The sequence below is a fragment of the Castor canadensis genome, chromosome 1 (genome assembly GCF_047511655.1).
Source record: "Castor canadensis chromosome 1, mCasCan1.hap1v2, whole genome shotgun sequence".
Lineage (NCBI taxonomy): Eukaryota > Metazoa > Chordata > Mammalia > Rodentia > Castoridae > Castor > Castor canadensis.
Window position 1 is genome coordinate 1,804,548 of NC_133386.1, and position 22,198 is coordinate 1,826,745.

Genomic DNA, 22,198 nt, shown 5'->3' on the forward strand with positions numbered 1-22,198 from the left:
ATGGAGCTTCTGTCCACCTGGGGTGGGAGACATCAGGACACCCTTGCTGTTAGGGCCCCTCAGTACTTTTTCTTGAGTGTTCATTTTGTGAACGCTCTAAGGCAAGCTCGAGGTTTGAACGACTGTGTCCTTTGGCTTCTGTAGGTCGAGTTCCTTGGCCTCCACCTGGAGGTTCTCTCCCACAAGGGTCTGCTCTGCAGCCTTCAGGTTCCTCCTGCCCTTGAATCACTCTCTCCACAGTGTTACTTTCAAAATACGGATCGGGTCGCGTTCTCCCTCCCTTCCTAAGAGCACTCCAGGAGCATTTCCTCCACCTGGAGATAACAGTCCTGAAGTGTCCTGCTTGACCTTGTGCATCCCAAGCCCCGGCCATCTTTTTGGCATCTATGTGGCTTCCTGTGTGCCACAAGCCCTGATCCCCCCATGTGACCGTCTCCCAGGGAGGGGGTCTCGCCAAAGCCCTTGGCCTCCACTGCTGTACAGTGGCTTCTTGTCCACTGGAACAGTCCAATGTGTACTCCTGGTTTCTCAGTGGCTGCAGCCTTTGTCACAAACGTTTGACACTGACGTTTTGTGCTTCCTTGTCCAACTGCCTGGGATCCCACTGCTGTTCATCATCCATGGCACTCCCAGAACTTGACACTGTAGGCATCCCCGGTGGGAAGGCAGGAGGACCTCAGGTAGGAGTTGGAGGGCCTCTTCCGGTCTACCACCCCTTGGATTTTGGAAGTCCAGATAAGAGGAGGGGGAGCCAAGTTGGCCCTTGTTCCCAAGCGGGCTTGAGGTGCCATTCGTAGTTCAGTGTAATCCCCAAGCCCCAAGGCCCGGGGCGGGGCAGGTCTCGAGCCCCTCGTACTCACCCGCACGTGATGCTGTAGCTGCCGTGCCCGCTGCTCCCAGAAGCCCCGTAGGGCCAGTCCCCTGGCATCGCCCCAGGCTCCTTGCCTCATCTCGGTCCCTAGCGACGGGAGGACGTGGCCAGGGCCGCAAGTGCGGGGACGCGGGGAGCAGGGACTCGAGTGCAGTGAGGGGCGTGGCCACAGGGGGCGTGGCGAGCAGAGCTGAGAGTGGACGAGGGGCGTGGCCACAGGGGGCGTGGCGAGCAGAGCTGAGAGCGGACGAGGGGCGTGGCCACAGGGGGCGCGGCCAGCAGGGCAACTCGTGGGTGATGGGGGCAAGTGGACGACAGCGGCCATGGCGCCCCTGGCCCCGGCCTTTCCTTCTCTTTACCGTCATGGCGCCCTGGTCTCCTCGTCAGACAGCTGCGTGACCAACCACACACCTACGAGAAGAGAGCGCACGCGCTCCCATCTACCTGGTCACAGCCTCGTCACTCTGACCTGCGAGCCCCAATCTGAAGCCAAACACGTGCCCTCCCAGGTCATGCAAGTTCTCCGAATAAGCGGCCAAACACTGGAATAAAAACACCTGTCCATCTGCCAGTCACTCAAGTTCTGCTCAATGTGCCGATCCTGAGTGTGAAGCCTCGCCTTTTGTCATCACCCTTCCATGCGGCAGAGCACACCGCGAGCCAGAGTCGGTCAGCAGAGAACCACTGCAGCTCAGGATCATTTCCGTAACAGCAGAGAAGCGAGCTCCAATTCTCCTTCCTTTCCATCCAAAGTACCTTTCCAGGCACAGCTGTATGGGAGGACTGAGTGCACTCATTCTCCTCGGGTTCTCCCTTCATACAAGTCCCCTTTCCAGTTCTGCTGAGCAGCAGGCCCTCCCGTCCACCCGGAGCTCTTCCATCCTGACCAGCAGCTCCTCGTTCCCTCCCTCCCCTGAAATCTCTAAATTCTAAAACAGTGCCCCATCCTGCTGCTCCCAGGCTATGAAGCACGGGCCAACTAGAGACAGGCACTGAAGTGAGGGTGGGTCTGGCCCTTCAGGTCCAGTGTGCACAGGCCTGGTCTGGCCACAGCATTTGCTCCTGACCAGCTGGAAGAGTCACCTCCCCCCAGACAGAAAACACTGCCTGACACGGGACTGACACTTGGCACTGTTTAATGAACAAGCGGCAGGTGGACATGGGGCAGAGGAAGGCTGCCATTACAAATATAAACTTTGTCAGCACTTTGAAAATAATAGCAAATAGTCTTAAATACATACAAAGTTTATTAAAAATAGGTTGCAACTGAAATACAGTAGAAACGGAAAACTACAGCAGTTCTGGATGTTTTTCCATGGTGATGGATGTGCATTATGAAACGCGCTCTTACACACACTCACTCTTGACCTCGAGGTCCAGGGATGGCCGGGTCCACCTGGCCATGGGTTGTTTAACCACACAGATAACTTCCCCAGGTCTACCGATGTTCGCACACGCGCGCGTGTGGTTCCCATGTGGGAAGAGTCCCAATGATCAGCGTCTCCTCCAGGCCACAGTGTTCTCAGAACACCAGAGGAACTCGCTCTTCCCCAGGCAGGTGCAAATCCTTTGTCACTCTCAGGACCATTCAACTCTCTTACTTAGAGGAAAAGGGAAAGGCACACTTTCAAATAAGAACCCTGATAGACATAAAAAATATTTACACTTACACTTTCAATGACTTATCATACAACTCTTTTTAAAAGTGGTTTTTGGGTGGCGGATGTCTCTGTTCTTCCATTTGAAAGTGTGCATATTTTCCAGACATATAAGAGAACAGTACGGTACAGAAAGATCACTGGACCCACTTAGGGCTTTGTCAAATAGGACATGTGCTTGAAATCACAAAGTAATTCACCTTTTTAACATCACACATATAAACAAACTGAGGTCCGTCTCCCCACCAATGTCAGCCACACACCTACAGCTGGAGGACCGACAGTGGCAACTCACAATTCACAAATTAAAATTAAATAACTCTATTATACTGTAAAAGAAACATAGTTTCAACTTCCATATGCGTCATCCTGGCAATATTTAAGCTGCAGGTGGTGTAGTACTTGAATTCCTTCTTTTTCTGATAGACAGTGTATCAATATAAATCTTTCTTTTTCAAACTGAAAATTTCTGAGTGACAGTTACGCTCTGAGTGTCAGGTATGAATGTCCCATGTTGCTCAGATTTTTTTTTTTTTTTTAAATCCCTGTCACATGAACTGTTCAGCAAGAGAGCTCTCTTACCTCTGAATTTTGAAGTATTAACTTTCTAACTAACTGTCATCTTCAATTTTCACCAGTGAGTCATTAACAACAATCTGGTATTTGTAAAAACAAAATCTCCTAAGAGTAAATCCTCAACATTTTTTCCTTGAGAAAACTTAAAATCAAATATTAATCAATATTTAATTCAATCAAACATTCAGAATTGATCAGGAGGGCTCACACTTGTCAGGAACTAAGAACTGGGCATCCTGTGTCCAGGAGGCTGCTGTCCTGGTGGCTTGGGCACAAACAGGAAGGTATCCTGGGGCAGAAGGCCACAGGGGCAGGAGGAGCAGACTTCAGGTCTCTCTCCTGCAAGCAGGCGATGGCCCTAGAGTGCTCACAGAGGTCTGGGCAGTTCAGCTATTGTCTGGTAGTCAAAATGAAGTTTTTAGAAAGAACAGAAATAGAATTTCTTGGTCTGTGTTCCTGGGAATGATTACGGGAGAAGACGGGAAGAAACACACCAGTGTCTTTACTGCCCTTCATTCTGCCCCTTGAGCCCAAGACTCCACGAAGAAACTAAAAAGACACACACTCAAGTCAGATGACTAAGAATCAGATAGGGCTTAGGTTGTACAAATGATCATTTCTTGGTAAAGTAAGATAACATTTCTCTTAGAATCAAAACATCTCTAAATCGCAACCATTTTAGAAGCAGAAATCAGTAATCATTTCCAAACAGAACCTCCTCCTTTCTCTTCAGGCTCACACTGCAAGCCCATGGCTGGGCAGACTCGGGTGAATACGAGTCTCTCCTCCTCTCACTTGGTGTTCAGTTCATTCTCAAGTTCTGTTAATTTACGGGAAGCTTTTACTTTGTCAGACACATCTTGACCTTGTGAAAAGAGGCGCTGGCGCTCTTTGAATGTCAGGTTTTCAGGGGCTCCGGTACTTCCAGGTACATCTGCATCTTGGCTGGGCAAGAGGAAAATATAAAAGATTACCCATCAAAATGCAGGTCACATGCCCATAACTTGGTAAATCTGCATAATGGTCAATTAATTTCAGTGAAACCCATTCGTTGTTGAATGCTGATATAATTATACTGACCGGGGCTGTCTGAAACAGAACTATGTCAGCAACACAAACTTTAAAAAAGCCTATATGCTCACAATTTCTAAAATTAAACTCATGGAGGCTGCATTTAAATCCATGTAGGAGCCAGGTGTGGTGGTACACACCTACAATCCCAGCACTTGGGAGGGTGAGGCAGAAGGATCACAAGCTTGAGGCCAGCCTGGACTACCTAGTCAGATCCTTTCTCAAAAAAAAAAAAAAAAAAAAAAAAAACAACCGAAATAAATAAATCCATGTAGAAAAATGGGCAAATTGCTCTCCTTCCTAAAGTGGTAATTTTTCAGGTCATAGCTGAGTCTCAGACAAACTATTAAGCAGAACACCAGCAAGCAGGTATCTGCATGGGTAAACGAGTTTCACTGAAGGTCCAGTTTTAAAACACAGAGCATGTGGATGACCCGTATGTGTATCCAGAGGCGTCTACAAGTAGATCTAACTTAATATTAAGTGCTGGAATGGTACTGGTTAATTTAACTTCAATGCTTCTAATGAAGCCCCAGGTGAGGCCAGATGGTGGTGACACAAAGCCCACTTGTCTTCTGTGTACCACTGGGTTGGCTGGCCTTGGGGGCTGAGCAAGGCTCTGTGATAGAGCACAACAAGCATGGCTGCAGATGCTGCAGTCTGGCAGGAAGTGCAGTCCTGCACCACTGTCTAAATTAGAACTATCTTAGTAACACAAACTTTAAAAAGCCTACACGCTCACAAGATTTTGTACAATGGGAAACATCTGAGCTGATCATGAAGTCTTTCAGATTTCACAGTTTAAAAATGCCATAGTGCAGTGAGAGCTGCCAGCACGACCGTCTAAGTACCTTCTTGTGCGCTTCTCTCTCGGGTCCCGAGGAACATCGTGGGCTCCTGTGACTGTCCCAGCAGACCCCAGGTAAGAGTGCGGTCCTTTTCCATAAAACAAAAAGTCCAAGTTAAAGTAATTGATTATTTCTAAAACTTTACTCATGATCATGACACACGTGCCCACGAGAAAAAAAAGACACCTTTAATTACTGAGTAAGCAAGAAAACAAAAGGCTCTTCATATTAAAGATTCCCCAATTTGAAATTTCATCTTGGTGGCCAGAGTAATCCAATCCCTACACTCAACAGGTGTTAAGTAACTGACCTGTGCTCCCAACTACTAGAGTGGATATGTATGAAAAGGCTCACGTAAGCCAAGATGCACAATTACCACGAATTCAGAAGACTAGTTAAAATGAAGGATCAGCCATTCTTCTCATCATACTCCTGACACTGAAAATTCATTACAAACTGGGACAAACACAACCCCAAAGACTAAGAAGTAAGCACACGACTGAAGTTCCTCTCTTCAGAATAACTACGAAAATTTCTTTTTCAAGGTAAGTGGCTATACTTACTAAAACCAAAATAAAGCTTTTTATACAAACAACCAAAAAAAACTTTAGTGTTCCACACTAATGCTGCAGATGTGAAATCCCTGGCAAAATAAAGTAAGGCTGCAAGCAGCAAGGTTTGAAGGAGAATCTGCTTGGGCCCTCGCCTGCACCAGATGCTGAGCACAGTATCAACCAGAGGACAGTAGCATTTGCCCAGAAACATTTTTGTGGGGTGAGTGGGGATGGGGTTGTTGAAGATGTAAAAAGATGATGCAGACAAAAGGTTCTAAATGCATCCAAGTACATGACAATGACAGCACTAATAACGTCACTAAAATCACACTGCATGACAGCAGTGTGCATGTATTTCTATTAATTGTAGCATTAAAAATAAAGACAAATTCACACTTGAGGACCTTCTTTTTATAATATAGGCTAGAGTACTAATGCTGGAAATATTCAGCAAACACTGACAGCCTTGAACACTGGATTAAATAGGCCACAAAATTATTTCCGTATTATTACATTAAGACTCTCGTCTTTCGACCAGTTGCATGAGGACAAGTTTTCTTCCATATGAAGAGCCTATGGTGCAGACTTCCTTGGACATATCTGGGCAGAGCACAGAGGCCTCCACACCGCACCTCACATCGCAAGCTCGGGCCCCGAGTCTCAGAGTATGGGTGTCCCACAGCAAAGACTCGAAAGATGCAACAGAGACACGTCTCCACCTTGCGGCAATCCACAAGGCCTTACACTATTTGCCTGTGTTTTTCTTTTTTCCAATCTGAATTCCACACTTTTTCTTCCCTTTGTCTGTTTCTAAAACACTGTTGTATCTTTTGAGATCTGCTGAGAAAGATACTGCCCTCTTCCACTGGCAAACATACTCTTCAAACTTTCCAGAGCTCTTAGTTTGTTAGAACACCAGGAACTTCCACCTGACTTCATATATATATATGTGTATATATATACATACACACATATATATACACATACACATTGCTAATTACAAATTATTTCCAAAGAGCACTGGCAACACAAACGCATTGTGAAACTATAGATCTCTATGTTGAAATCCAGTGTGGCTTGTTCTGATCTCCATGGGAATCCTGTTCCTCACACTGCCTGTGGAAGAGGTCAAATCCGTCTGCACACGCATGCTTTGCCAGAGAGCTCAGAAGAGGAAGGCTGCACACAGAGTGTGGCATATGAGTGAAATGAAGCAAGGACAAGGGCAACATGAGCTGTACATGGCGCAGACAGCTGTGTGCTTCACGAGGGCTCCATCACACAGACTAAAACCTGCTCCTGAGTGGTACTTCAGGTTTGAGACAAAGCAAAGGTCAGTGGTGTGACTGAGCCACGATGGTTAGAAGTGATCCATAACTGCAGTAGTCTGTTACAAATGTGTCATGACACTTATAAAATATGCACAGCTCAGCTTATAAAATCTGATGCAAAATTATAGCACCTTGCTTCAAAATTTATTACCATTCAAGGCAGCAAATTCTCAACACACCATAAAAATTTTGTAAAAAGATTTAATTTTGGCTTTCAGAGTGACTCAATGTAAATAATGTTAATACATCAAGCCTTCAAAGTGGATTATAGCTCTGATTCAGGTGGGAAAAAAGATTCTGACAAACTCATTTGTTGTATGAACAGAAGAGTCAGGCTACCCTGACTTCTAGAGTCCTAGAAAATTCACTGCTGTCACAGCTGCCAGGTCTCATGTTTAAGCAGAATCAGAGAATCTAGAAGACACATGCACTGATTAAAACCTCACTACTGTATCTGAGGATGTTTGGTGCCAGTGATGTTAACTGAGTATAATTTAGCCACATCTTAAACACAACATCCAGTGCACCCACAGCCTGCCTACTGAATCCCGTGGGCTATGTTCAGCCTCTGTGCCCTGAAGGCAACAGGAGGGCCTTGTGCTCAGCAATAAGCTGGGAGCTCATAGCAGCTGCAAGCCTACCAAAGCGGGCTGGTGGAGCTTCAAGACAGCGAGGTAGAAACAGGAATGGAGCGAGTAAGGGCAGGGGGAGCAGAGGAAGTTCGGATCACCAGGGCCTCTGGCCTCTGGCACCTGGCAGCCTGCATAGCCCACAAAGCCTTGCTGCTAACCAGCTCAGCAGACGCTCCACCACCCAACCATGCCACCATGAAGGACATGATTCACCACAGAGGTCACTGGATGCAGAACCCAAAGTTCTACTCACATTAAACAATGGAAACTTAAAGGCACTGATGTGCGAAAAGGCCCTTGTTTTGACCAAAGGTTGGAATTACGTGAAAAGGCAGAGAATGAAAGCCAAGACCAACAGTACTTCAAGTGACTCAGGGATGACAGAGGAGGACTGATTGTTGTCAGCAAATCAAAGACACGGAATTTCTTCAAGTATAAGGAAATCAATCGGAGCACTCGGACACTCATCATTAGAGCATTAGCACAGACATCACAAGGGGAGGCAGAGGGAGATCACCATGCTGAGAGTGATCAAGTGAAACCCAAATGCCAAGGCAGGCCCGATCTCCACAGACTGCGCCAAGTGGCCAGTATGCAGAGATCCGGCTCCAATTGTCATGAAAGGAGAGCTTGACTTGCCGTTCCGTTTGACCTCTACCTTTATAGTGGCCGCGAGGGCAGAAGCGTGGTTTGTTTGGAGGGGAGGGGGGCTGGCCTGCCCTGTGGATGGGAGCAGTACTGTTGGCTGTGGCCGAGGGTGGCTGGAATGAGTTGGAGAGAAAGATGCCATCGGAGGCTGGGCGTGGTTGGCAGGGGATCTGCTGTGGCCTGAGAGTGGCAGGAGGAAGGTCCCCATGAGACTTCCTCATGCTGGAGTACTTATCCTGACCTGCTGGGCCGCAGTCCTCCTCCTCCTCCTCCTCCTCCTCATTGTATGCAACAAACTTGGCAGTGAACAGCGAATCTGGGGAGAGGACCTGCGTTTTGAGGTAGGAGGTGTTTCGCTGAGGTGGGGGAGGAGGGGCGCTGGGCGCAGGGGACGGGGACGGGGGCTCGTAGTCCCGTGGAAGTGGAGGTCGGCACAGCCCGGGCTCCTCGGGCTCCAGCAACCTGCGCGCCGCCTCCTCGTGCTGTCTGCGCCTCTCAGCTTCCAGGCGGCTGTAATACCCTTCTTCCTGTCGCCTCTGCAGGCGGGAATAGACAAGAGTGCAAGGTCAGAAGTCAGGAAGAGATCAGAGGACCCTCTGGACCTTCACAGTGAATGACATGTACACTGACCATCACTCCCCATCACCACACTGACAACCGGTCCATAGGACATCACATGTCACTGTAACAATTACTGCAACAGAAGAGGGAGATCAACCCAGAGACAGTCTTGTTCCAAGACTTAAGAGTACACTCTCACTATTCTGGACTATTTGATATAAACTGCTCAGAAGCATGGATGAATCACCTGTAGGCTGAATTGAGTGTAATTACACAAGCTAGACTCTGAATCCTCTCCATCCTTTCCTTTCCTCCTTCTCTTTCTCTCCATCTCTCTCTCTCTCTCCTCTTCTGTTTTGGTAGGATATTAACTTACCTGTTACTGCTGTGTTTTAACAGGAAACCATAAATTGTTAAGAAACATCACTCATTATCCCAAAGCAACAATCTAACATATGTTTTCCACAGTTCTTAACTTATATTTTAAATCTTAGTAAACTCCCTGATGAACAGAAAATTAGAGAGCCAAGCATTAGTAGCAACAGCAACAAGAATATATTTTGACACATACTATACATTTTCTCTGACATACATCTGCACAAACTACAGTTGACAGTGTTAAAATTCTTTTAACATTTAAAAAGGTAACAGCACAGTTCTATTAAAGATTGACAAGAGCTTCAGAGCACAAGAAAAAAAAAAAAAAAAAAAAAAAAAGAAGGGGATGAAAGAGCAAACAGAATAGTCTGCCTAAACTGGAGGAAGTGCATAATACTACAAGGGAGTACAGTGGATTTTAAGTCATTCAACCCAAGAGAACTTCAGGGACCTTGTTGGCACCATGGTAAGTTTTAGCCCCTATTTTCACTTTTATGCTGCATTCTCTCCCTATCTTCTCGAGAGCCACACACAGGGAACACATGATGGTCCTCACTTCACCTTCTGAGGAGAAAACGCTAAGTGTAAATGCCAGCCCCAATCACTATCCCAGACCCAATTTCTGATTCTATGTTGGGAAGTCCTAAAGAAGCAATTTTGTCTTCTTGTCTGCCCAAAGTCAGTATTCCCTTCTGCCGGGCAACTAAGCTAGAATGACCCCTGTGACTTTAGAGAGCATTGTCAAGTCTTGGACTACGTAAGAAACAGGGGCTTGACAACACTGGAGGGAGAAACCAACCCCTTTCAATTACACCAGGAGCTGACACAATTACATGAGCAAGGCAACTTTACCAAGAAAATGAATGCACACTTTCTGCAACAAAGCAAACCTATCAATTTTGGATATTCTGTAATAAAAATAGGTTTTTCAGCTACTTTTTACAGTGACCACTCAATTAGAGAAGTAGTTACTAAAACATGAGTGGTATTTGACATAATCATGAGTTGTGAGAACAGGTGTTGGAAAAACTAACCCAAGAGTTTCTCAGCACAGAAAACATAACCTGCTTCTTCTCTCCTTGCACACAGCTCTGAGGGGGGGCCAGGCTGCTCTGCTATGGCTCTGGCAAGGCCAGGACAGGCCTTAACTACAACCATGAGCACCAGGCAGGGTTGGGCAGCCAGGCAGGCACTGACCTGAGAAAGGCATCCGCCCAATAGCCCAAGGGGACTTCAGAGAACAGCAGAGCAACACTACCACCACCATAAACCCAGAAACCACACAGCTCAAGTTCTGGAAACCTGGTTTCCTGGGAATATTATCCCTTCTGACTGACATTCCACAGGTGACAGACTCATGGGTCAGCTCAAGTTTTGATTCTTTCAAAACTGCTCAGTACAACAGGTATGAGCACTACACATTTTATGGGAGGCAAAGATCTGTAACACACACCCAAATCACTGCATTTCCAGGCAGTGTGTGCCCTCACACCATCCACTCTTTCATTTAAGTGAGTCACAGCATGTCTGTCAATCTTATTCTTAGATTGACTTGTAGACCAATCAATCACTCCACTACTAACTTCCTAAAATATTTTTGGGGGGCGGGGAAGCGGGAAAGGAAGTTTTATTAATATAGTTCACTGCACTATCAAGGAAAGAATTGTTAATAAAAACTAAACTTTTCCCCATGAGAAGTTGTGACACTCAAAGCTTCTACCTTCATGGAAGGGAAGTAACAAGAAGTACTCAAGCTGCACTGCAACACACCATCCCCCGGGGACAGGGCAGAGCCCACCTGGTCTCAAGGTGGCAACCTCCTCACCACCCCAGAAAACCTTAGCTGCAAACACACAGATGCAGAAAGATCTGAGGACTACATTTCCAAGTTCCTGTTTCTCAGAATGTCAAAGTCAGCTTCATTTTAAAATTCAACTAAATAATCACTTGAATAAAAAACACATGTAGAAGTAAATAACCAGAATATTTATCAGATTGCATACTAAATTTTCCTTGTACAATGTTTTTAATGAGCCATCTACTCTCTTTGTCATCAACCAAAATTAGTACTGTTTGAGTAAATAGTCTATTTGAAAAGTTAAAGTTAACAGACTGTCTTGCATGTCCTAGTGCCTCCCCTGGTTCACACTCAATTCAAACAGTGCTGAACAAGCATCAATCACCTTGACAAAAGCAAGCTGGGCCCTGTCCAGAGGAATACACAATCAGACTCTTTACCGAGGGGTGCACTGCTGTGCAGCCCTGGGTGCTCAGGAGTTTGAGGGAGAGCAGCTCAGAAGGCAAGGGAGCCTGGAGACAGTCCAGAAGAGAGGCAGGCAGCCAGATGGGGCTAGAGTTTTTGGTCCAAAAACAGAAGCTGGAAGACCCAGTCCCATCTGTCTTGGGTGTCCCAGACACACACGATTTCTAGCCCCTCTGCCCAGCCAATCAATTCTGTTCAGGCTAATTTGGTAAAACTCTAGCTGCCCTTAGAGGACCATGACCTTTTCTTCAGCATCTCGTTTTACTCGCTCCTCTTCTTGGCGACGACGCTCTTCCTCTTGTCTTGATCGATCTTCTGCTTCTCGCTTACGTATCTCTTCCAATTGCTGCTGGCGCCTGCGTTCCTCATCCTGCAACTAACAACAAACTGCTTTTAAGTTTCACCCAGTCAACGCCACCAGCACAAACATAAAAGCACACGTGGAGACAGGCAGACACACAAAGGCACACCCAGACACATACATACAGAAAGTTAAATAGAAAATACCAGGTTATGTCACTGTTGGAAGATGATAAAGCTTACACATTTTATAACCCTGTAATTTCAAAATGAGTTACCTAAGTACTTTGTCTCCACAGTCCCAGAGTTGTTCTTCCATTAATCATGGCTCAAAGAAACAAGTTATCTCAGATATTCATGCATTACACAAGCATGATTCTTGTATTAGAGTAAGCCTGTTAGCTGCCCCTGTACCTTAACACCCTCAACAGCAGACAGCTCCCACTAGATGGGACTTCAGAACACCCCCACCTCCTGAATGCAAGAAGAAAGTGCCTCTCCTGTGGAATGTGGGGCCCCACGGCAGCACAATGCTGCTTGCCCCCATTGCCCCCAACCCACTTGTTCTCGGTCAGTGAGGACCTTGTGCTCTTCCTCCCTGGCCCTTTGGATCCCATCCTGGACTTCCAAGGATTCCTTCTGCACTCTGGATAACCCCAGGCTCTGAGTCAGTCTGAACTTGAGGTGTGGAAGGAACTCAATTGTGTCTGAATACTTCAAGCACCTGGGGACTACTGCAAGCCCACTCAGCACACTCAGCTGTAGGTGCTAGTTAGTTCAAAAGTTCTTAAGTTGGCCCAGAATTCATTACCTCGTTTTTCTTCTAGTTTTGGTCATTTGAGTTCTGCCTTTTTAAAATAACACAAAAGATACAACACCTTTCTGTCACAGCATTCCAACACTTACAGGTATTTTCAAATGCCCTATGTGTGCTTTCTATACGGCTTTGGGTCCTTTATGCTCCCGAGGGTCATATTCTTCTCTGCTCTCTGCATTACAGGTTGAAAACCTCTTCTAAAAAGGCAGCCTGGGCTACTAAACAGGACAGGCTCCCTTTTGTTCATCTCGACACACAGCTGTCTGTGGTTCTAGCTGGGGCAGTGTCACTCTCCACTTCCTTCTCAGTTGGCACAGGCCTGGGCTACTGGAACTCCCACAGTGGCACTAGATATGTCATCAAGAGCAGCTGATTCACAATCTCGTTCCTAAAATTCCTGCAAGGTGAGGTCCCTCTACATTTCTACCAATTACCAGACTTTCTACAAATTGTTAATAGCAGAAACACATTTGAATTGTGTTTATATACTTTTTTAGAAACAAAAAATCTAACAACTTCTCTCTCCCTTGATTTCTGTGAAACAAAATACTGCATCTGGTGGGGAAGAATACATTGACCTGCATTACTGTTTTTTTTCATGTCACTAAATAAGGAAACATCTTAGAAAAAATTAAAATTGTCTTCTCAAAAAGGCAAATGAATTTAATTTTTTCTTTACTATAACCTAGGAACAAGCCTGAGAGGGAGGCTGGGATAACTGGGTGTGGTTTAACAGCAGGTGCCTGAGGCCCTGCATGGGGATGGGGTGGGGTCAGGAACTCACTGCCAAAAACAAAGACCAGAGCTCCAGTCTTCAACAGAGATGATGCAAAATAGCACCACCTGAAAACACAAAATACACCAGCACAGAGGACAGGAAATATCCTACAGAAAAGCAGCAGAATGAACTGATGCACTGAGGGCTCCCCTCTCCAACAACGTGCAAGCTAATTTCATTACGCTGTACTTGCTAGACCTAAAAGAGCAGTTCTGGGCACGAACATATTGTACGATGATAGAATCGGTTTGCTCTTTTAAACCGAACAGGAACTTTAGGAAGCCAGAACAAGTACAATTCTCTAATTACAAGTACAAACTCTGCCTTGTAAATCTATAAATAGGCACAGCACTTTCTAATAAAGCTTTACTTTTCTATGTCTAGATGGCAGGTGTAAGCAAGGAGCCTTCTCCTTGTGTTCAGCTCATTAGTTATTACTAATTCATGTGTTCTCATTTCCCCCACAATTTTTGTGTTCTTCCAGAAAGCACTGCTTCACATTCCTTCCCCTTCCATAAGCATTAAGAATTAAAGAAGCTCTAAATTTACTCCAAGAACTACTCAAACAGCGACAGCTACACAGACACATTAAGCCCAGCAACACACCGCCTGGGGAGGTGACACTGCACTTGGGTAGGACAGCCATGCTGGACACTGAGGTACAAACCACAGTGGTCTGAACTAAAGCTATTCTAAAACCAGGACTGCTGCTGGAAGTTCAAAACCAGCGTGTCAACTTGGACCAAGGTCCTGAGAGACGAGCAGTCCACACTCCTAAAAAAGTCTTTTCAGATTAAAAAATAATGCAGGTCAAAATCCATGAGTCTATAATTTCACAGCACATGTTACTTTGTATCTTGATTATAGAAATCTCAGTAAAACAGACAACGGTGTTTAAATATGTGAATATAAAATAAGGTCATGATAGCCTTTATTTTTTGACATTTTCACTGAACACAATTCAAAGTCTACTAAAGTTCTTAAAAATTCTTTTCTTCAATATTTATTCTGTTTATGCTCTCTTCCAATAAAAATGCTCAAAGTTTAAGGGGAAAAAGAAGACCCTTGATCAGATCACTCATTTCTACTGCCCTCTGGTACCGTAATACCTGGGTTCAGAGTCCAGTTCTACAACTGTGTCTAGCGTCAGATTTGCTACCAGGAAACAAAGGCCTCCCTTTCAGTGACGGTACACACTGAATGAGACCAGGGCCACAAACCCTTCTCTTACTTAGTACGGCCCACGTGGTCCACACACTTGCTTTTTTTAATTTAAGAAAAATGACCATTTTCTCAAAAGTTTTAAAATTTAAAGCTCAGCTGCTGAAAGATCCCAGTAGCAGAGACATAAGCAAGTAGCCCCCAAGTAGAGCATAAGGCTCAGAGGGCCAGGACCCACAGCTGCACCCCTGCCTGGCAACTTCCATCTCATGCCATCACGGCGGTTTTCTGCTCTGCTCCATAATGTATACTCCCGAGTTCTTACGCAGCACTGCCTTCCTTGGAGAGGCACTGTCCACTCTGGGCAGGCCCATCATTCAAGGGTGCTCCAAACTGAAAGGGCCATGTGGAGAGCACTTCCTACCAGTGGTTGCTCTGAGACCAATTCCTCAGTTGGGTCTGAAATGTCTGTAAGGCTTCTGACTCGATCTCTTCTACCTGGGGGCTCCCTTTGTGTGGCTACTGCCCCCAACAAAGCCAGGCAGAAGTGCAGCACAGGAAGGGGCCCAGCAGGGGTTTTCACTGGAGAACAGAAGAGCTGCAGAAATTTCTGAAGACATCTGGTCACTGTTATCACTCAGGATGAAGGCTCGTTCTTGTGAGCTCTCAGATTGTCCTAGTCAGTACAGGACTTGTTAACCTCTGGTGACAGGACAAAGGTGACATAAGCCATGGCCCAGTGGATGTCTAGCTCAAAGATGGTCCTGGTAATGCCACTTTGGGAAAAAGAGGTGCTTCTGTGCCAGCAGTAAGAGTAGTTAACATGACTTGGGAAATGCTGCTCACAATGCTGACTTGCACCTGATCTGCGTGATAGGGATGAGGCTGTAGTACACTGGGTTTGGCCTTCTACTCACCCACAGTACCGGCTACAGTACAGGTTTGTTATGAAGAAATGTAAGTAACAGAAGCAATAAGGGCACAAGTTACACAAGCTGTCACTAAGTGCAAGAGGTATCCTCTAGACCTCAGCCAGGTCAATATCCACTCATCCCAGGCCTTAACTGAATGGGCTGCAACAGTTAAAGAGGCTCCAGATAGGACAGAGTACTATGACCACAGGATGTAAGTGTCCCAACACACTCCAGGACTCCTGGAAATGGATTTGCCATGGGAGTTAAGGGAAAGGCCCTATAGACAGAGTGCTTCACTATTCTTTGGCCTCAGGGAAGTGGGGAGGGGAGCTGGAGTCCCAACAAAACATATTTTGGTTTGGACAGCTGTGGCTTCATGTAGCATCTTAGCAGTTAAACTCAGAGAGAACCTAACAGTGACTTTATTGTCAGGTGGTATGAAGGACACACACCATCAGGAGCTTGAGGATCTGGGCCCCAGACCATATTCAGCATGACTGACCACCAACCATATGCCAGAACTCTTCCAGGAACTTGGGCAGACAAAAGGTCAGTATTGCTACCCCAAAGCAGCAAATACCCATATATGATGAGGAGCCTCAAGTGGGAGGAGGGGGTGTGAGCAAGAGGACGGCAAGTGCTCAGCAAACAAGCAGAGTGCAGGGAAGCACAGCCAGGAGCTGAGTAAGGACAGATGCACATCAGCATCAAGCAACCCGGGCAGGCACATCTCACTGAGGGAGTCAGCAAGGGCACCCCTAGCGAAGGGCAATGACACCTGGGGAGAAGCTGGCCTGGCACGCTGAGAAGCCCCTCACTGGGTGGGCAGGCAGGCCAAAGGATGGAGGATGGTAGAGACCGACAGCCTCAACAGACCCTGGGAAGACCCCACCTGTCTGTCTAGGTGAAGAAGCAGCACTCAGCAGGGTGACGGGGACTTCCTCCTGGGATTGCTAGAGCTGCTTTGATGAGAACTGCCCCACGAAGGTACCAGGAGCAGAACTGACAAGTCCAGCCACACTCTCCTCAGTGACCAGCAGGAAATGACAGCAGCTCACACTGGGGATGGGAGGAGTGGAGTACCTAGGTGCAGTCAGGTTCTGAGAGAGAGAAGCAGTAGTTTCTGAACAGAGAAAAGAAAAGGGATCATGGTGGACTACGTATTCTTGACTGGGCAACTACAAGTGTACAGGGAGGAAGAGGTAGAGGTAGAGTGGGGTGCGCTGCAAAAAGGGATTTACTGATGAACATGCTGAACTTGCAAAGCTGTAGCTATCTCTAGAAGGAGACGCTAACAGGCAGGTGGGCAACCAGGTCGTTAGTGTGGGAGGGGCTGAACTAGAAATGTGAATGGGTCCTCAAAGCCATGCATCTGGGATGAGCAGGGAGAGGGAGGAGGAGGCAGGCCCTGGACTGAAAGGGATAGCAGCCCCTGAGAGACCAGAAAGAAGAACAGGACCTGTCTAGGCAACCCTCCAGTCTCATGGAACTTGGCTGCTCCCAACATGGCAAGAATTGCCTCATTATCCCATGAGTCACCCCGAATCCTGTGATGTGCTAAGAGCATGTCATAAGACCATAGGGCAGCACTGCTATTCACAGGATCATGGAAATCATCACCTACCCATCTCCCCCAGAGGAGGTGCCCAGGATAACCTGCCAACTCTGACACACAAGAATTAATTCTACAGAAAATAGCACTGTCAGTAATGGTATTAATACTCACGGGGAACTGGGCCGAGAAGTGCTCAGAAACGTGGTGGTTAAGAGCAACACTAAAACTCAGAATACTTATCCTCTCAAAATGAGGACAACTCAAAATAGCTTCTTTGAAATAGAAATCTTAGATTAAGTATTATTGTTCATCACAGATGTCTTCATAGCACAAAAAACCCTCTCTGGCCCAGGCAAGTGGGGCATATCTGTAATCCCAGCACTCAGGAGGCTGAGGCAGAGGATCAAGAGCTGGAGGCCAGCATGGGCTATACAGGGAGCACTGCCATAAAATGGATGCTGATAAACACTTGTTAAATGAGCATCTCACACCAAGAATAATTCTGTGCCAGGCATGGTTGCACTTGCTTGTAATCTGAGCACTTGGAGGCTGAGGCTGGAGCACTGGGAGTTTGAGGTCAGCCTGGACTACAGAGTGAGATCCTAAAAAAGATTAATTGATCAACATCTTCCAGTACAAATACCTCTGACACAAAGTTTGGGGGGGTATTTTATTATTTTGATTGATGTAAAATAAACAAATATCAGAGCTCAGAAAATATGCCTTCTGATAACCAGGGAGGGGAGTTGTTTTTAAGAAAGGTTTCTCTCTGGGTGACTGTTCCCATGCTAAAGTGAAAAGAGGGGAGTATTACTTGGTGAAAAGGCCATTAAAGTAAAACCTTGATTAAAGGATTTTTTTTTTTGAGACAGGGTCTCACTATGTAAATCAGGAGAGCCTTGAACTTACTATGTAGCCCAGACTGGTCTCAATCCTCCTGTCTCTGCTTCCTCACTGCTGATTACAGGTGGTGCCATCACTCCTGGGGATTCAAGGATTTTTTCAAGTACTGTGGGGTAGTGGCTCCACATCACTTAGAAGCTGACCCAGAATAGACACTCACTTAAAGAGTTAATATGCCAGTCAGAATATAACTGTTATGCAGGTGACACAGATACAGTATTTAAGCACAAAGAGCACTCAATGATCAACCAAATTTCTCCAGCACTAACAGTCAACACAATGAATCACAGCAGAATGCTACTGCAAGTATTTGTGGGCAAAATATAAATTGGTATGGCTCATCAACTCAACTAAAATTCATGTGATCTTATCAAAGAAAACACAGAATACATATTCACTGGAAATCTCTCGCTCTGCCAACACAGTGGTACCTCAGTTCAATCTAAACTAGGAGCAGTGTCAATACCATTTCAACTGAGTTTACAACAGAACCTAAAATTGTTAAATACTGTTGATATTTAAAATCTATTTCTAATGTAATAAAGAGTGAAATGGATTGCTCAGTGCAAAATTTATTTTGCTCATGTACTTGTGACTAGGTTAGGAATACACAGAATCAAATTATGACTCAAACTAATAAAAGGTCAAAACCATAAACAAACAGTAACATTTAAAATTAATGAGAAAAGCAAAGAGTATCTAAGTCTAGTAACATTCAAGGCATGCTTCTAAATGTCACAGGGCTGCCTCCACTGAGGAGACCGAGGGAGAGCTGATCCACTGAGACATAAAACAGCCACCACCAAGAGAGGAGAAAATCAAGACAGGGAAAGAAACAAGAACATACCAAATCTAGAACAGAGATTGCTGGCATAGCAGTCTGCTGCAGGTAGTAGAGAAGGGAAAAAAAGAAAGATGAAGTGTGAAACAAAAGTTAGGTTTAGACCTGCATTCCGCCACCGGCATTCTTTGTTGCTGTCATGCTTCGCCTGTTTTTGAACAACCCGATGAGAAATCTACAAAACCACAACTAACTTCTAGCACTGGAAACAGAAAAATGTCTACATGCTATTAAATACTTGACTTTCATCATCAACAGGCATAAAAAACAAAAAAAGCAAAATTTCCCTTAGCTCTCTTATTTGGAGACTATATTGTTAACCCAAATATAATAAATCAAAAAAAAAATTTTTACTAAATTAGCATAAAAACCTTTCCAAATGTAATAGATACTAAAAGGATTTGAAGCATTCAGTGTATGAACATTTGGAAAACTATGACAAATCGTCAATAAAAACTTCATCTTCACAGAAGAGTGACTACACAATGCTACAATGCAGCTACTAATTTTTCACTACTGTTAGGATACATTTATAACACTGAGAAGTGCTGATATTGTGTACTCATTAGCCATAAAATATACAGCTGGACATTCAAAGTATGACTGCAGGAAAGGCAGAGTCATCCTTTCCTCCTATCTTGGGACATGGGCCCATGGGCAAGATGAGGCCACGAGTGTGCTCAGTGACCAGCCGAGCAGAGCACACACCAGCTCTGGTGCTGGTGAGGCCACAGCGACGTACAACTGGCTGTGAAGCAAATGAAAGCTACTCAGAGTACTCTGATGGTAAAAATCTTTTTCATTAACTGAATAGCTGCTCTCTCAAATAAAATTGTTCTATGGTGAAGTCATTCTTAAGGATTTAAGGAAGTGTACTAGTGATTACATACTAATAAAAAGCGATGCAATCATTTAAAATCACAGATCACATTTTGGTCTTATTTAAGAAACTTAAGTGTCTATAGGGGTTCCAGCTGAATTTTGGGCATATATCTATCAAGAAGTAGGTGTGAGAGAGAGACTTTTCAGGAAAAATTCACAGAGCAAGTAAAAAGGGATCACACCACAGAGCTCTGTGTGGACTGAATTTCCTCGTGAGGTAAATGCTCCAGCATTAAAGAAGAGTTGAAATTAGAAACAAAACCCAAAAGACAAAAAACAAAAAAACAACAAAAAAAACCAACCAAGCTCTTGGCCACCTTTTCTCTTAATACTGCACTGTGTAGATAAGTATCACTAGAACTCATTAGCATGACATAGTCAATAGCACTCTCCACAAATTCATATCAAAATGCCTCTCTCTTAACAGTTCTCTTGACAGGGTAACAAAAATCTGGCTTCCACCTAAAATTTGGCATTTTAAGCTTTACTTTTAAAGTTTTATTTGACACAAAAACCATTTTATAGTACGGAGAGATACAAATCAGATCAAAAGCTCTCAGCACTTTTACACTACAACTATGACTATAATGAATGCTTGCTTCTACTTCTGCTAATGATGCTGAACGTAAGCTCATGTCCTGAACAGTTTCCTTGACTCATAATTGAGGCCATTTCTGTTGGGCTTCTTTGGCACTCAGCCACACCCACTGTTTGTGTGATATCTGCAGCAGAGCCAAGTGATCCTCTGACCCCATAGACACGGGCTGATCAAGCCTCAGGTATTTACTCTCTTGGCCCTTTAAGAAAAATTTTGCCAATCCCTAATCAAGATTATGAGTGGTCATTAGCAAATTCCTGTTTTCTCAATGGAAGTATTAGAAGGGTAATTACGAGGTTACTAATTAGAACAAGACAGTTCCATCTGAACTGCATTTACTTCTTGTCAAAGTACGTCTCAAAATTTTCCAGCCCTGGAACCCTGGCTCACATCTGCAGGACGTCAGCCAACAGTAACACCTATAGTAAACATGGTGGGCCCTTCCTCACGACTGCTGGCTGAGCTGTCTCCATAACAAACACACACAGGTCAGAGGCAGAGGCATTTCCCCCTTTACCCTGGCTCTTCGCTCAGCCTCCAGGCGCTGCATGATCAGCATGGTGTCCACGTCGTCGTCTTCCTCTTCCTCATCGTCCTCATCCTTCTGCGTAGCCTCCTGGAGCCTCTTCTGGAACTGCCACTCCAGCATGAGCTTCCGCAGACGGTCGCTCTCCTCCGCGCTGCGGTCTGCCTTGCTCTGGAGCTCATGGATCTCCCTACTCAGCATGTCCACAATGTGCCTCTGCTGCTGCTTCTCCAGCTTCTCCCTGGCATCTCGCTTCCATGGGTCAGGGGACAGGCTGTCCCCTGAGGACAGCTCCTCTTTGCTGATTGTGATATACTGCAAGTCTCTGCGCTCGATCGTGCGGGGCTGCTGCTGGGGCTGCAGCTCCCGAATCACTGTTTCCTGAGGCCTCTGGAGTGTGGAAGGCTTTTCTGGCTTCAGCTGTTGTGTGGCCAGGGGGGAGAAAGGAGGAGGGTTCAGGGACTGGGTGCGCATCTGCCCCAGCTTCCTCTCCTGCTCCCTGCGCTTCCGCTCGCGCTCCTCCTCCAGGCGGGCCTTCTCCTTCTCATACCACCGCTGGTGCTCTTCTCGCTTCTTCCGTTCTGCAGCAGCCACCTGAGCAGACTGTGGTCCCACCTGGCTGGTGGGAGGGGGCGGGAGAGGCAAGTCCATAGAAATCCCGTCAAAATCGCTGGGGTAGTGCACAGGGGGTGGAGGGGGTGGTGGAGGCAGGTCTGTTCGAATGGGCTGAGAGACGGCCACTGGTGTGGGTGGCACCGCTGCTGGGGTTTTCCAACGGCCAGGGCCGCTTTTGGTCAGTGTGGAAGCAGGGGTGACTGACTTGGAAGAATGGTTCAGGTGCTCTTGGCTAGACGTACTAGATTCTACCGAAGAGCTCTGATTTATCCACATATCACTATCGGACTTCCGATCCATAGTGGCCTCTGCTCGATGCCGCTCAAACTGATAAGCATTCTCGTCCCGAAGCTCTTCTTGGGAACGGGTGACACGCTGGGAAAAGAAAAAGAGAAACCATTATACCCCAGCCATTCACCAGAAGAAATGATCAAAACTTCACAGATAATTTCATGTTCATGGAGAAGAAAGACTACAGAAAGTGTGGAACAAAGCACACAGACTAGAAGCTGAGACTGCTCTATAACTCACTGGCCAAATAAACTGTTGTGAATTTATATGCAAAACAAAGGAAAAGATGCAGTTCCTCTCCTCTCTGCACCAATGGAAAACACAAACCACACGAACACCCAGGTGTGTCACTGCTGGTGCCTTCCCCCCGAACTCCTCAGCAGAGCATGAGAGCATCTGCACAGCCTCCAGGTGGGACCAGCCCTAGCACTGACTTCTGTGTGGTCTAACTGCACCACGGGCGACAAAATACTCCTCTGCAACCAAGTCCAATTACTACCAATTACCACACCATAACCATCCATCCATGGATCCATTTCTGAATGAGTTCTAAGCTCAGGAGTAGCTTTAGGAGCTCTTTGATAGGGCCACTCAGCCCAGGACAAGTCTCATTCATCCAAGATGTT

At 45.9% G+C, this 22,198-nt stretch overlaps 1 protein-coding gene across 19 annotated transcripts in view; it reads right to left on the reverse strand.

Annotated features, from left to right (window-relative positions):
- Positions 1 to 2,100: 2,100 nt before the first annotated feature.
- The window catches only part of Afdn (afadin, adherens junction formation factor), a 120,157-nt gene continuing 100,059 nt past the window's right edge, over positions 2,101 to 22,198 (reverse strand). For 8 of the 19 annotated variants that reach the window (XM_074070180.1, XM_074070164.1, XM_074070220.1 and 5 more), the window contains 6 exons: positions 20,658 to 21,656; positions 18,667 to 18,702; positions 11,633 to 11,767; positions 8,200 to 8,725; positions 5,028 to 5,112; positions 2,101 to 4,050 (listed from right to left, as the gene is read on the reverse strand). In XM_074070180.1, the coding sequence (XP_073926281.1) occupies positions 3,897 to 4,050; positions 5,028 to 5,112; positions 8,200 to 8,725; positions 11,633 to 11,767; positions 18,667 to 18,702; positions 20,658 to 21,656 (1,935 nt within the window). In that variant the 3' untranslated portion in view covers positions 2,101 to 3,896. The remainder of the gene's footprint in view (positions 4,051 to 5,027; positions 5,113 to 8,199; positions 8,726 to 11,632; positions 11,768 to 18,666; positions 18,703 to 20,657; positions 21,657 to 22,198) is intronic. The other 11 variants (XM_074070265.1, XM_074070235.1, XM_074070233.1 and 8 more) reach the window with 6 other exon arrangements.